Raw genomic sequence first — 12,617 nt, 5'->3', positions numbered from 1 at the left:
ACAGAATTTAGGCTCTCACCTCATCTCATTTCCCTGTGGGGTGAAGTGAATGGCTGAATGTTTCAAAGCTAATTTAATCTCCCAGAGCTAGGAGAAATTCCACATTTATATGACAATATGTCTTCCAGCAACAAGGCCCACTTCTAATTTCTATTTATTTATTTATTTATTTACAACATTTATATGCCGCGCTTCTCACCCCGAAGGGGACTCAGAGCAGATAACAAATAAATACAATATATTATATTATTACCATAACACAATATTAGTATTATATGTTGCTATATTGTACTATACTATTATACTGTAATATTATTAGTAATATTACATGTATTATAAAATATATATAATATCATATTAGTATTATATTATATTATATTATATTATATTATATTATATTATATTATATTATTAGTACAGTGCAGGAGACAAGATGGAACTGTCTTCCTGGCCCCTCTCTTCACACTGGTCCCAACTGATGACACAGGAGAAAGAATTCTGGGCCATGGTGGACGTAAAGCATGTGTTGTCTTTACCAGACTTGACCTCTGCTACTAGCCATAAAAAATTGAATTTTAGCCATAGTTTGAGAGGTTGCTCTGAGTCCCCTTTGGGGTGACAAGGGCGGGGTATAAATAAAGTATATAAAATTTTAGCCACAAGAGGCATAGTATGTATAAAGCTAGCATAAAAAATGTCTCATGCCTGCATGCATTTGTGAGTAATGAACATAAAAGTATAATGCTAAACTTTTAATGCTTGCTGTTTTCTTCTCTTCCAGTTCCCCCAGAATTTATAATACCATTAAGTGGGCTGACATGTGAGATAGGAGAGACTGTCATTCTTAAGTGCAAAGTCTGTGGTCGTCCCAAAGCTTCCATCACTTGGAAAGGGCCTGATCATAACACACTGAGCAATGACAGTCGCTACAGCATCTCATACAGGTACGGTGCCTCCTTGAGGGTTGCATGCTTTATACCTGGGATGGGAGAGGAAAGAAATTATTACTGAGGGAGTTGACTATTAAAATTACTTTAGAGGAACTAAAGGTTTACTGTCATTGGTATATAAATCTGTGAGTATGCATCTGGAAACACTCACACTCTTGCATATCTTATGAATTCCTGGTTCTCCCAGTTCCTCCTCGGGGGTTGAGAAGGGCGGGATAGAAATATTGCAAATATATAAATTATTTCCAGTTTGGGAGGAAAGGCAGAAAATAATGGAATGAAAGGGAAGGGGAAATTGCTCAGCACTTAAATTGCTCTTTTTTAACTTATGGAAACAGGTTCAGTTTGAAGGCAGCAATTGCTTTTTAAGGAAATGTTGTCTATGGCACTGCTTCTTCAAAAGGGGTTCCCTACTCTCAATGTTGGGATCACAAACAGGCAACAGTGAACGATTTCTGAATGCCACATTTACACAAATCTTGGAGCCACAACATGCAGGGTTAATAGTGGACTCTGCAGGAAATGCTTTCCTTCATAAAAAGGAAAATCAGCCTGTTTAGCAAGCCTTGCAAATGTTGATTTACTATTGGTCAATGTTTGGTTTTTATATCTATTTTATATACCTAAATATCCAGGGTTAGATAAAAAAAATTTCAGGTGGAAAGGGGTTGCGAGTAGGAAAAGTTTAAGAATCCCTGATGTAAGATACATGATACATGAACATAGTGAATAAATGAGAAGAAATAGTTACATATTGAATCATCCAGATCAGGGGTCCTCAAACTTTTTAAACAGAGGGCCATGTCACAGTCCCTCAAACTGTTGGAGGGCTGGATTATAATTTGAAAAAGACATGAATGAATTCCTATGCACACTGCACATATCTTATTTGTAATGCAAAAAACACTTTAAAACAATACAATAATTAAGATGAAGAATGATTTTAACAAATATAAACTAATTAGTATTTAAATGGGAAGTGTGGGCCTGCTTTTGGCTGATGAGATAGTGTTGTTGTTTTGTGCTTTCAGGTCGTTTCAGACTTAGGTTGACCCTGAGCGAGGGCCAGGTAAATGACGTTGGAAGGCCGTATCTGGCCTCCGGGCCTTAGTTTGAGAACCTCTAATCTAGATTATGTGCAATATAGTTTGTTTTGGTTTGGCTTCTTTTCTTATAAAAAGAACCAGAGCTATAACACAGCAAACTCTGATGAAAGAAACATAGAAAGGCAGAAAATCAGCAACTGAGATCTCACATATATCTAAAGTTTGTCGTATTTTGCAGTGATTTAGGAGAAGCATCTCTGAAAATCATTGGTGTGACCACAGAAGATGATGGTATCTATACCTGTATAGCTGCAAATGACATGGGTTCAGTTTCATCTTCAGCCAGTTTGCGAGTTTTAGGTAAGGACAAAAAAACATACATTATAGCAATAACTTCCATATATCAAATGTTTGGATTCAAATTATTTTTACCTTGTTTCAGGTCCTGGAAGTGATGGGATCATTGTAACCTGGAAAGATAACTTTGATTCCCTGTACAGTGAAGTGGCTGAGCTTGGCAGGTATGAATCAGTCTATATATATGTCTCTAAATACCAAGAAGAGCATATAAATGTTATCTTTTTGGACTCCAACCTAATCTCCAGCTAGCCAACGTGATACCAGTTCTTTTAAAAAATGCTTTTTATTTATTTTTGAAAAAGAAAAAGGAAGAAGAGGTGGGAGATTTAGAGGGTGGGAGAAAAAAACTAAATAGGGAGGGAGGATAAAAAAGGTAACCCTATGGGTAAAAATAAAGGTACAAAAATTTGGGGAAATAGAGAAGAAGGGGGAAAAAAGGGAGAAGAGAAAAAAAATATAAAAATGGAACTTAAAAAATTCTTATTGGTTGACTTCCGAACTTTTTCTGTCAAGGTTATTAGTCTCTTAATTGTTGATTGTAGTTGAAATCTCCGTCATCCGATATTTACGTCTTTTCCTTCTATTTTCAAAAAATATTTAATAAAGTCCAGTTAGTTGGACATTTGGGTTTGCCTTGATGTACTTTTAAAAAAATAAGTTAGTCTGTCCATGTTCATTATGCCTAATATCTTTAATTTCCACTCTTCTTTTGTGGATTTTCTATGGTCTTCCACTTTCTAGCACACACAATTCTGGCTGCCGTAGTCATGTAATTAAATAGAATGTCTTCATTCTTGTTCATTTTCATATCTAATATCTCTAATAGGTAATATTAAGGTTTCATTTGGAATTTTATTTTTTAAAATTTTGGTATGGTTTCGTGAATCCTTTTCCAATAAGTTTTAGCAATTTTGCATCCCCACCACATATGAAAAAAGTTCATGTTTGACTCTCATATTTCCAGCAACAATCTTTAATATTTTATAATATTTGGCCAATTTTTATGGTGTAGTGTAACACTGGTACATCATCTTGTATCAGTTTTCCTGGAGGTCAATTTAATATGTAAATTTTAATTTCTTATTCCACATTCGTTCCAATTTTTCCATTTTTATTGGTCGTCTAATATAAGCAGCCCACTTCGTCATACAATCTTTGACTTGTTCCATTTCTGTGTTGGACGGAACGTGATACGAGTTCTGAATTTTAGAGAGAAGTGACATGCTTGTTAATGTGCATGTAACAGTTCTACCATTTTTCAAATTTTGTTACATAGTGTTATCCATTTCCAGGGGTGAAGATTCCAAGACTAAATTTGAATTTATGTTTGTAGTACTGACGCCTATGCTCTCTGTCTCTGTCCGGTACAGTTGCCTTGCCTTTGACATTGTGCTTTTCTTACCGTATTTTCCAGGGGCAGGTTTTCTGTCGTTAAGAGATGTGATCAAAAGGGGACCAAGCGAGAAGTGGCCGCAAAATTTGTAAATAAGAAACTGATGAAACGAGATCAGGTCACCCACGAGCTCGGAATCATGCAGAATCTCCAACACCCTCAGCTTGTCGGCCTTCTTGACACCTTTGAGACCTCCACCAGTTACATCTTAGTGTTAGAGATGTATGTGGACTCTTAAGTTACTTCATTCTTTGCTTCTTTCTGTCTTACAATTTTCAATCAGATGTGCTATATGAGAGCCAGTGAACCAGTACTTTATATGTATAAAAGTCAAAGTCTATCTGTCTGTTTGTTCCAAAAAGGCTATTACTAGGTGAAGTGGTCCTCTGTGAGGTCACTGAATTGGTTGTTGTTAGGTGAAGGATTGGTTGTTGATAGGTGAAGTGGTCCTCACTGGGAAAGAAAGGTGACATGTTTATGAGGGGAAGGGAGGGAGCTGGAGAAGGGAGGTAGAGGAGGGGAAGGAAAGATAAAAAGGGAAAGAATAGAGAAGGGATGAAGAAAAAAAGACAGAAAGTGAGAGGGAGGGTATGAGGAAAGGGAAAGAGAAAGGAGGGATGAAAGGGGGACAATGGCCCTGCCAACACCCAAGCAACCCCGTATATATACCCCGTAGATATACACAAGAATAGCATATGCCAGGTGTTGGAGAAACCAAGAGATGCCTACAGTGAACCAATGGTCTTTGAAATTGATGGAAATTATGAATATGGACAGACTGATTTACTTGATGACAATGCACTAGGAAAAAGGAAAATTCAAATAGACTGGCAAATAGTAAAAGAATATTTTAGAAAAAAAATGAGAATATTGATATAATTAAGGGAAATAGCATATCTTTTTTGTGTGTTTTTATAAAATTTTTGCTGTTTGGGAAAGAATATTATATGTAAGTAGGAGAAAGACAAAGGAAAACAAAGATCAAAGGTTAAAGGGAAGTACTTTATACTTTGTGACCACCACCAAGAAGTAGATGGGAAGTCAAATTGTAACTTTAAAAAAAAACTTTTTCAGTTTTTTTCTCTTTTTTGTGTACTGGTTATATAATTAGAATTGTTTTGAATCCAAAACACAATAAAAAAATTTTTAAAGAAAAATATATACACTAGTTAGTTGTTAACCTTGTGCATTTTGACTGAACCTTGATCTGTTTGTGCTGGCCAAATTCCGGAAGACCCGAAGATACATTTTCGTGTGCCTCCCGGAAACAGGCAGGTTGTCAAATAGCCATTTCCAGTCCACAGCTGAAAGATCCAAGAAGATCTGCCCATTGACAGGACTGGGGAACTTATAAGGCTCCCCTTTCTGTTACTGGGATGCTTTCCTTTCTTCCTTTCAAGGGAGCCTGGATTTGGGCAATGGGGTTAAGGGAAGCACCCTTCCTGGGACACTTTCCTTACTTCTTTTCAAGGCAGTCTGGGTTTGAAGAACGGGGTCAAGGAAGCATCCTTTCTGGGATCCTTTCCTTAGACACAGCTTGCGTAAGACATATCACTGCGTTCTTCTATTTCTTTCATCACGTGCCTACTAGTTTTTAATGAAAGTAATCAGTATGTAATGAAAGAGATGCATCCAAGTAGTTTAAACCACTGAGCTGCTGAACTTGCTTACCAAAAGGTCGCAGGTTTTAATCCAGGGAGTGGAGTGAGCTCCTGCTGTTGCCCCCAGCTTCTGCCAACCTAGCAGTTCAAAAACATACAAATGTGAGTAGATCAGTAGGTACCGCTCCGGTGGGAAGGTTACGGTGCTCCATGCAGTCATGCCGGCCACATGACCTTGGAGCTGTCTACGGACAACACCGGCTCTTCAGCTTAGAAATGGAGATGAGCACCACCCTCCAGAGTCGGACACGACTGGACTTAATGTCAGGGGAAAACCTTTACCTTTACTAAGCCACATTTTACCATAATAAGGACAGCCTATATTTGAGGTGCTACGAACTTGCTTCCCTGTAGTGTGTTTAATCTCTTCTGTGTATTTTAATATGTATTTTATAGATATACGTTTTAATATATATATTTGTAGAAATACATTTTAATATGTGTATTTATAGATATTTTTACAATGTTTCTGTGTTTTAATTATGCTGTAACCTGCCTCGGGCAGGGAGAGGCAAGTAAGAAATAAAATTGTTGTGGATGTTGTTGTTGTTTTTATTATTATTATATCTCCTCACCAGTATAATATGCCAAGAGAGCTAACTGAGCCACAGCTTCTGAAGAGTAATGGACACTCTTAATAAAGCAGCTTTATTGAAAACCATATTAGAGAGATGTTAATTAAGGGTTTTTCCCAGTATTAGAATACAATCTTTCATTCCCTCTGAAATATGGACAGTCAAATTTGTTTTTAACCTGATGCTTCTGTTGTCACAGGGCTAACCAAGGTCGACTTCTGGACTACGTTGTGCAGTGGGGAAACCTCACTGAAGGAAAGATCAAGCTGTATCTGGGAGAGATTCTGGAAGCTGTGCAGTATCTTCACAATTGCAGAATAGTGCACTTGGACCTAAAGGTGAACAGAGTAACGGTTTATTCTTCCTCAAATACAGTCATCGCCAATCCCTGATAACAGCACATGCTTTGTAGTATTTAACAAAACCCAACTAGCAGATTCCTGTTTGATGCTTGGAATGGAGAAGTGTATTAGTCCCATCCTTTTACTATATTGAGACTGTACCTATTGTGATAGGCTGTGTGAACACAACATATTTCTGAATAACAACTGAGATACAGTCACACAGCCATATGAAAGCTCAAGCAAGAGTCTTGTTTGCAGGCACACAAATAGATATTTGCTTTGCTTTCTGTATTCCATATCTTGATCTTTACAATATGTAAAATTATTAGGGCACTTCATTTTCCTTTGTAATGAGAAAAATCGGGATTTTCAAACAGCAATCCAGTGTAACTGTTCTCTGTTGGACAACAAAGGTTCACAGAATTCTGGCTACTTGGGGAAAATAGGACATGGACGTAAGAGATTTGTGATCCATAATAATAATAATAATAATAATAATAATAATAATAATAATAATTGCTGGATTTCATATCACAAAATCACAAGTCATACACTTCCCAAGTGTCTAGGACTGTGAGGTGTATTTTCGAATGATACGCGCAGATCCAAGTAAGGTGGCCTTTTTCAGTTGACAGATTGTGATTTTGTCAATGTTTATTATTTCCAAATGCCAGCATATATATCTTGTTTGCTGTGACATACTATGTTTTTGTGTCAATAAAATTATTATTATTATTATTATTATTATTATTATTATTATTATTATCTACTACTATATTTTTGTACCTCCATCTCCCCAAAGGAACTCATGGTCGCTTACATATTGCACAAAGTGCTGGGACAAAGCATAAAATAAACACACCGTACAATACAAAGTAAAAACTATAGCATATAAAAACATCAATTTAAAACTTAATACCATCCTAAGACGTATTGGCTTTTCTTGTCCACGCAGCACTCAGTGAGGCAGTTTGGATTGGTGGCATGGAGGGACATATCTAAGTATGAGCAATATGTGGCCTTCCAAATACAGCTGGGTTGCAAATCCTAGCAGTTTCAGCCAGCTTATCCCAGAGGGAGGAATGATGGAAGTTGCCACCCAATAACTAGAAGGCTGGTTTCTGTGCACCCTTTCTTTGGTTTGCATGCCAATCTCTCAGGGTAAATCCCCCTTTACCCACCAAAAACTGCTTTTAACCATAGGAGAGGGGAGAATACCATCTACTACATTTCCCATGTAAGTTAATAGCGTCACAAGGAGAAAGTTTGAACTGATGCATAACACAGTGGGACAGAAATGGGTTTTACACTCAGTTATCTCCAACATCATTAATGATACATTTGCCTCATTTATAGAACACTAGCCATCCCCTGCCACACGTTGCTGTGGCCCAGTCTGTGTATATGTGTTTTGTGTGTGTATAGTGCATATATTTTTGTGTATATATTTGTGTATATGTGGTTTTGTGCATGCATTGTAATGCAGTTTTTATTTATTGGCTTTTAATGTCTCTTCCATTGTGTTTTTCAATGTTTTTATGTGTGATGGTCACTCATTGGCCTGATAGGTGTATTGTATCCAAATTTGGTGCCAATTGCCCCAGTGGTTTTTGAATTCTGTGAATACCACAAACAAACATTACATTTTTATTTGTATAGATTATACTGTATAGTTCTGAAAAAGTGGATCATAATCCTTGAAAATTCATCCTATAACACATGTGTTAATCTGAGAGATGCCACAGAAATTTGTTGTTTTGCAAGAGCAACCTAACACCTTTGCTCTTGTTTCATGTGTTAAGATATATTTTCAAATTCTTTAGTTTATCTCGATGGGGACAAACTCCCCTGGAGTACACAGATCTGTAGTCTGGGGTCCTCCTGGATTCAGCGCTGATGCTTAAGGCTCAGATGTCGACGGTGGCTGGGGGGACCTTCACACAGTTAAACTTATGCGCCAGCTGCAACCATACCTGAAAAGCCAGATTTGGCCACGGTGGGCCATGCCTTAGTTACATCAAAATTGGATTACTATAAAGCACTCTACGTGAGCTGCCTTTGAAGATGACTCGGAAACTGCAATTGGTGCAAAGATCGGCAGCCAGGCAACTAACTGGAGCTGGTTTTAGGGAGCACACAATGCCCCTGTTAAAGCAGCTCCATTGGCTGCTGATAAGTTTCTGGTCCCAATTCAAACTGCAGGTCATTATCTATAAAGCCTATCTTCGTGACCTCATCCTCCTCTATGAACCTGCACAAGCATTAAGATCTGCTGGAGAGGCTCTCTTCTCGGTCCCACCTCCGTCACAAGCTCAGCTGGTGGGGACGAGGGAGAGGGCCTTCTTGATGGTGGCCCCCTGGATTTGGAACACCCTCCCCAGGGAGATTAGACAGGCCCCCACGCAGTCCTCCTTCTGCAGGGATATGAAGACTTAGGTTTTTAAACAAGCATTTGAGACTGTCTAGCCCAAATGGTCCACAATTAATGAGACAGCACTGCACTTTCAACCCATGCCCTTGTTCCTTAGCTATAATTTGCACTATCCCATTCCCTTGTCTTGTTTACAGTCTAGCCATGTCTTACAATAGTTGTCACCATAGGTTATTAGGCGTTGTTCTGAGTTTTAAACTGTTGTTTTTATATGCTACAAGCTGTCTCTTGCATTGCGTTGCTGTGACCCAGTCTGTGTATATTTGTTTTGTGTGTATGTAATTTTGGGGTTTTTTTGCTTTTTAAGTCTCTTCTGCTGTATTGTCGAAGGCTTTCGTGACCGGAATCACTGGGTTGTTGTAGGTTTTTTCGGCTTGCCATAGGTTTTTTCGGTAGGTTTGTTCGGGCTATATGGCCATGTTCTAGAGGCATTTTATCCTACGTTTCACCTGCATCTATGGCAAGCATCCTCAGAGGTCCTCACTACCTCTGAGGATGCTTGTCATAGATTCAGGCGAAACGTCAGGATAAAATGCCTCTAGAACATGGCCATATAGCCCGAAAAAACCTACAACAATCCTCTTCTGATGTGTTTTTCAGTGTTTTTTATGAGTGATAGCCACTCATTGGCTTGATAGGTGTATTGTGTCCAAATTTGGTGTCAATTCATCCAGTGGTTTTTAAGTTATGTTAATCCCACAAACGAACATTACGTTTTTATTGATATGTTTTACTTTATTGTATGCTGTTGTGTGTTTATTTTTATGCTCTGTTTTAGACACTTTCCGCCATATGTAAGCCGCCCCAAGTCCCTTCGGGGAGATGGAGGCGGGATACAAAAAATAAAGTTGTTGTTGTTGTTGTTGTTGTTGTTGTTGTTATAGTTTGAGAAACAAAAGCTGCTTCTTTTTCTGTTGGTTGCCTGCTGAACAATGACTGTGAAACTCTCCTTGTTCTTTTTCCAGCCTGAAAACATTCTGGTGGATAAGAGCATGGCCAAAGCGACAATCAGACTGGCTGACTTTGGAGATGCTGTCCAACTCAACACCACCTACTACATCCACCAGTTACTTGGGAACCCAGAGTTTGCAGCTCCTGAAATTATCCTTGGAAATCCCGTCTCCCTGACCTCAGATGTGTGGAGCATTGGCGTGCTCACATACGTCCTCCTTAGTGGCGTGTCTCCTTTCCTGGATGAAAGTGTAGAGGAAACCTGCCTGAACATTTGTCGCTTAGACTTTAGCTTCCCAGATGACTACTTCAGAGGAGTAAGCCAAAAGGCCAAAGATTTTGTATGTTTCCTATTGCAGGATGACCCAGCCAAGCGTCCTTCTGCTGCACTGGCCCTCCAAGAGCAATGGCTGCAGCCAGGCAGTGCCAAAAGTGCTGACAGCATTGACATAGCCAGACTGACTTCATTCATTGAGCGGCGAAAACACCAGAACGATGTTCGACCCATTCGTAGCATTAAAAACTTCTTACAGAGCAGGCTCTTGCCAAAAATTTAACTTATCTTTGATGTTCTCTCTCATTCTCTTTCACCTGTCACTGAAAGTGAGGATGAAGCTCTCCTGCCAATCAGCTGTTGACTCGAATTTGGGGTGAAGAAAACAAACAAACAAAAGCCAATCAGCTGCTAGCATGTTCATCGTGTGGAAATGCATTCCAAGTAAATCTACGCACGGTTGTACTTGGGACTAGCAGTGCGAACCTATGTTGGGGTGGAGGACTACAACATTGTACTCTGCAAAATGAAGAACTTTACACTTACTACAGTATTTTATTCAGGTTTCTGCAAAAAAAAATAAATCTTTTTTAAACAAAATGTCAAACCAGAATTGAAATTTTGCAAATGATCTTAACTAGCATTTTCAAGATTTTAGACAAAGGAAATACACCTATGTTCAAAGCACTGGTATTAAGAGACGAGATACAGACACTGACATGGAAAGACAACAAAATGGCTGCCCGCAGAGAGGGTGTCCATTTTGGAACGTCTGATTTTTATTTTGTTTTATTTCCTTGGACTTGGACATAGAGCTTTCCAGTTGCCTCGCCTGTGTCTATCTTGCATAGCAGTGCACTGAGATCGGACTCTGCTTATAAGTGCATCCAACCTCAAGATTTTTGCATACAAATAGAATGAACCATTTTGCTCTGATAAAATGTAGGCCTTACTTGTAAATAGACGGTTACCTGCCTTCAGTCTGTGTCTCTTCGATTTCCCCCCTCCTCTCTTCTTCCTTTTCCCTCCCCCTAAATGGTGGTATACCACTGTGCGGGTCTTTAGTTCAGGTCAGCTTTGGTTTGACCTATCAGAAAAGAACTCCTGGGTTTGGTGTCCAATAGGCCAACCTTTATTGTCAGGCAGTATACAGCAGAAGAAAATACTCTAAATGCACTCACTTTGGGATTTTGTTTTTGTTTTTGTTTTGTTTTAATTTCATATCATGTGCAATGTTGTGGCTTTAACATTTTATGCAACTATTTATGAGGACCTCTGTTGTAACTGTAATAAATATATAGAAAAAAAAGCACATTCATAGTATGGTGAGCTTTATGACTTCATTTGTGTTTGGAATTTCCAAGGGTGGGTAGGGGAGCGGGTGGGTTTCTCACTGTGTCATTGAACTAGTTGAACTTGAGCCTTAGCTTGGGATTTGAGTCAAAAGTCAAGCTGGTTTTCCGATTGTAAAATTATTTTCATCTCCTGAAATGCAAACTGGATAAGAAAAAAAAATAGAGTGAAGTTTTTTCAAGAAGTGTGTTTGTTTTGGTTGTTGTTGTTGTTGTTGTTAAAAATGCCAAAGTATTATTTTTCTCCCCCCAAAATCAATCTCGACTTTTTAGAATTTTAAATTTTGTCTTTTGCTTTCTGTACAATAAATGAATGAATTTTCTGCTCTTTGAAGAAAATACTGTCAAGCAGTAGTGGTCATAACGAAGACCAGAAGTTGACATACGATAACTGTCTCTTGTTTTTTAAAAAATGGTTTATAAAACGTTTAAAATATGTGGAATATTAAGATATTGATGGTTTTCTGTGCATTGGCAAGCCTGACATGGATGTTTAGTCATCCATGTTTCTCTTCATGTGTAATCCCTGTTGAAAGAAACCAAGCCTGAATCCCATATGAAGTAGACATTGCAGTGGTCTTAAGCCCTGACCTGGCTTGGGTTTTAATTTCACTATTTGCAATTTCTGTTGTAATCTATTTATTTCTTCTTTGTGTTTGTTTTTTGTAAAGTTGTACAGAAACTTTTTAAACAAGAATTAAAAATCAAAACTGGATGAATGTGTATTCATACCAACCATAACTTTTTTTTTTGCTTGTGAATTATAATTTCATTTCTTATTTTAGTTGGGAGGTTTTGCTTTATTTTGCATGTATATTTCTTTGTACAGTGATGTTGTGTGTTTACACAGTATGATGTGATGTAAATAATTTATTTTGCCATCAGTTATTTTAAAAAAAATTAAACATATTTAACAGATGTGCCTGATTAATACCTTTTTTTTATTGGAGGCCTCTCTAGTAAACTTACCGAATCACTGTTAACAAATCACTGTTAAATACCGAATCACTGTTAACGAAAAGTTTTCGGATGGCCGTTTTTGTTTAATTTCCAGAAACAGAAAGGGGAAGAGAAAGGCAAAAAGACCAGCGAAACGGATTCAGTGAGACAATGGGTTGTTGTAGGTTTTTTCGGGCTATATGGCCATGTTCGGGAGGCAGTTTTGTTCTGACGTTTCGCCTGCATCTATGGCAAGCATCCTCAGAGGTAGTGAGGTCTGTTGGAAGTAGGAAAAATGGGTTTATATATCTGTGGAATGACCAGGGTAATGTTTCAGCTGA

The 12,617-nt window shown here is 38.2% G+C and overlaps 1 protein-coding gene across 3 annotated transcripts in view; it reads left to right on the top strand.

Moving 5' to 3' along the window:
- Positions 1-12,255, top strand: part of TRIO (trio Rho guanine nucleotide exchange factor) — a 373,539-nt gene extending 361,284 nt beyond the window's left edge. For all 3 annotated transcript variants that reach the window (XM_060774659.2, XM_067467537.1, XM_067467536.1), the window contains exons 52-57: positions 782-944; positions 2,235-2,356; positions 2,439-2,517; positions 3,771-3,971; positions 6,185-6,323; positions 9,726-12,255. In XM_060774659.2, coding sequence (XP_060630642.2) covers positions 782-944; positions 2,235-2,356; positions 2,439-2,517; positions 3,771-3,971; positions 6,185-6,323; positions 9,726-10,268 — 1,247 coding nt within the window. In that variant the 3' untranslated portion in view covers positions 10,269-12,255. The remainder of the gene's footprint in view (positions 1-781; positions 945-2,234; positions 2,357-2,438; positions 2,518-3,770; positions 3,972-6,184; positions 6,324-9,725) is intronic.
- The last annotated feature ends 362 nt before the right edge of the window (positions 12,256-12,617 follow it).

Source organism: Anolis sagrei, chromosome 4 (genome assembly GCF_037176765.1).
Source record: "Anolis sagrei isolate rAnoSag1 chromosome 4, rAnoSag1.mat, whole genome shotgun sequence".
In the NCBI taxonomy this organism is placed as follows: domain Eukaryota; kingdom Metazoa; phylum Chordata; class Lepidosauria; order Squamata; family Dactyloidae; genus Anolis; species Anolis sagrei.
The sequence above is the reverse complement of the archived record's forward strand: the minus strand, read 5'-3'. Positions and strand labels throughout refer to the sequence as shown.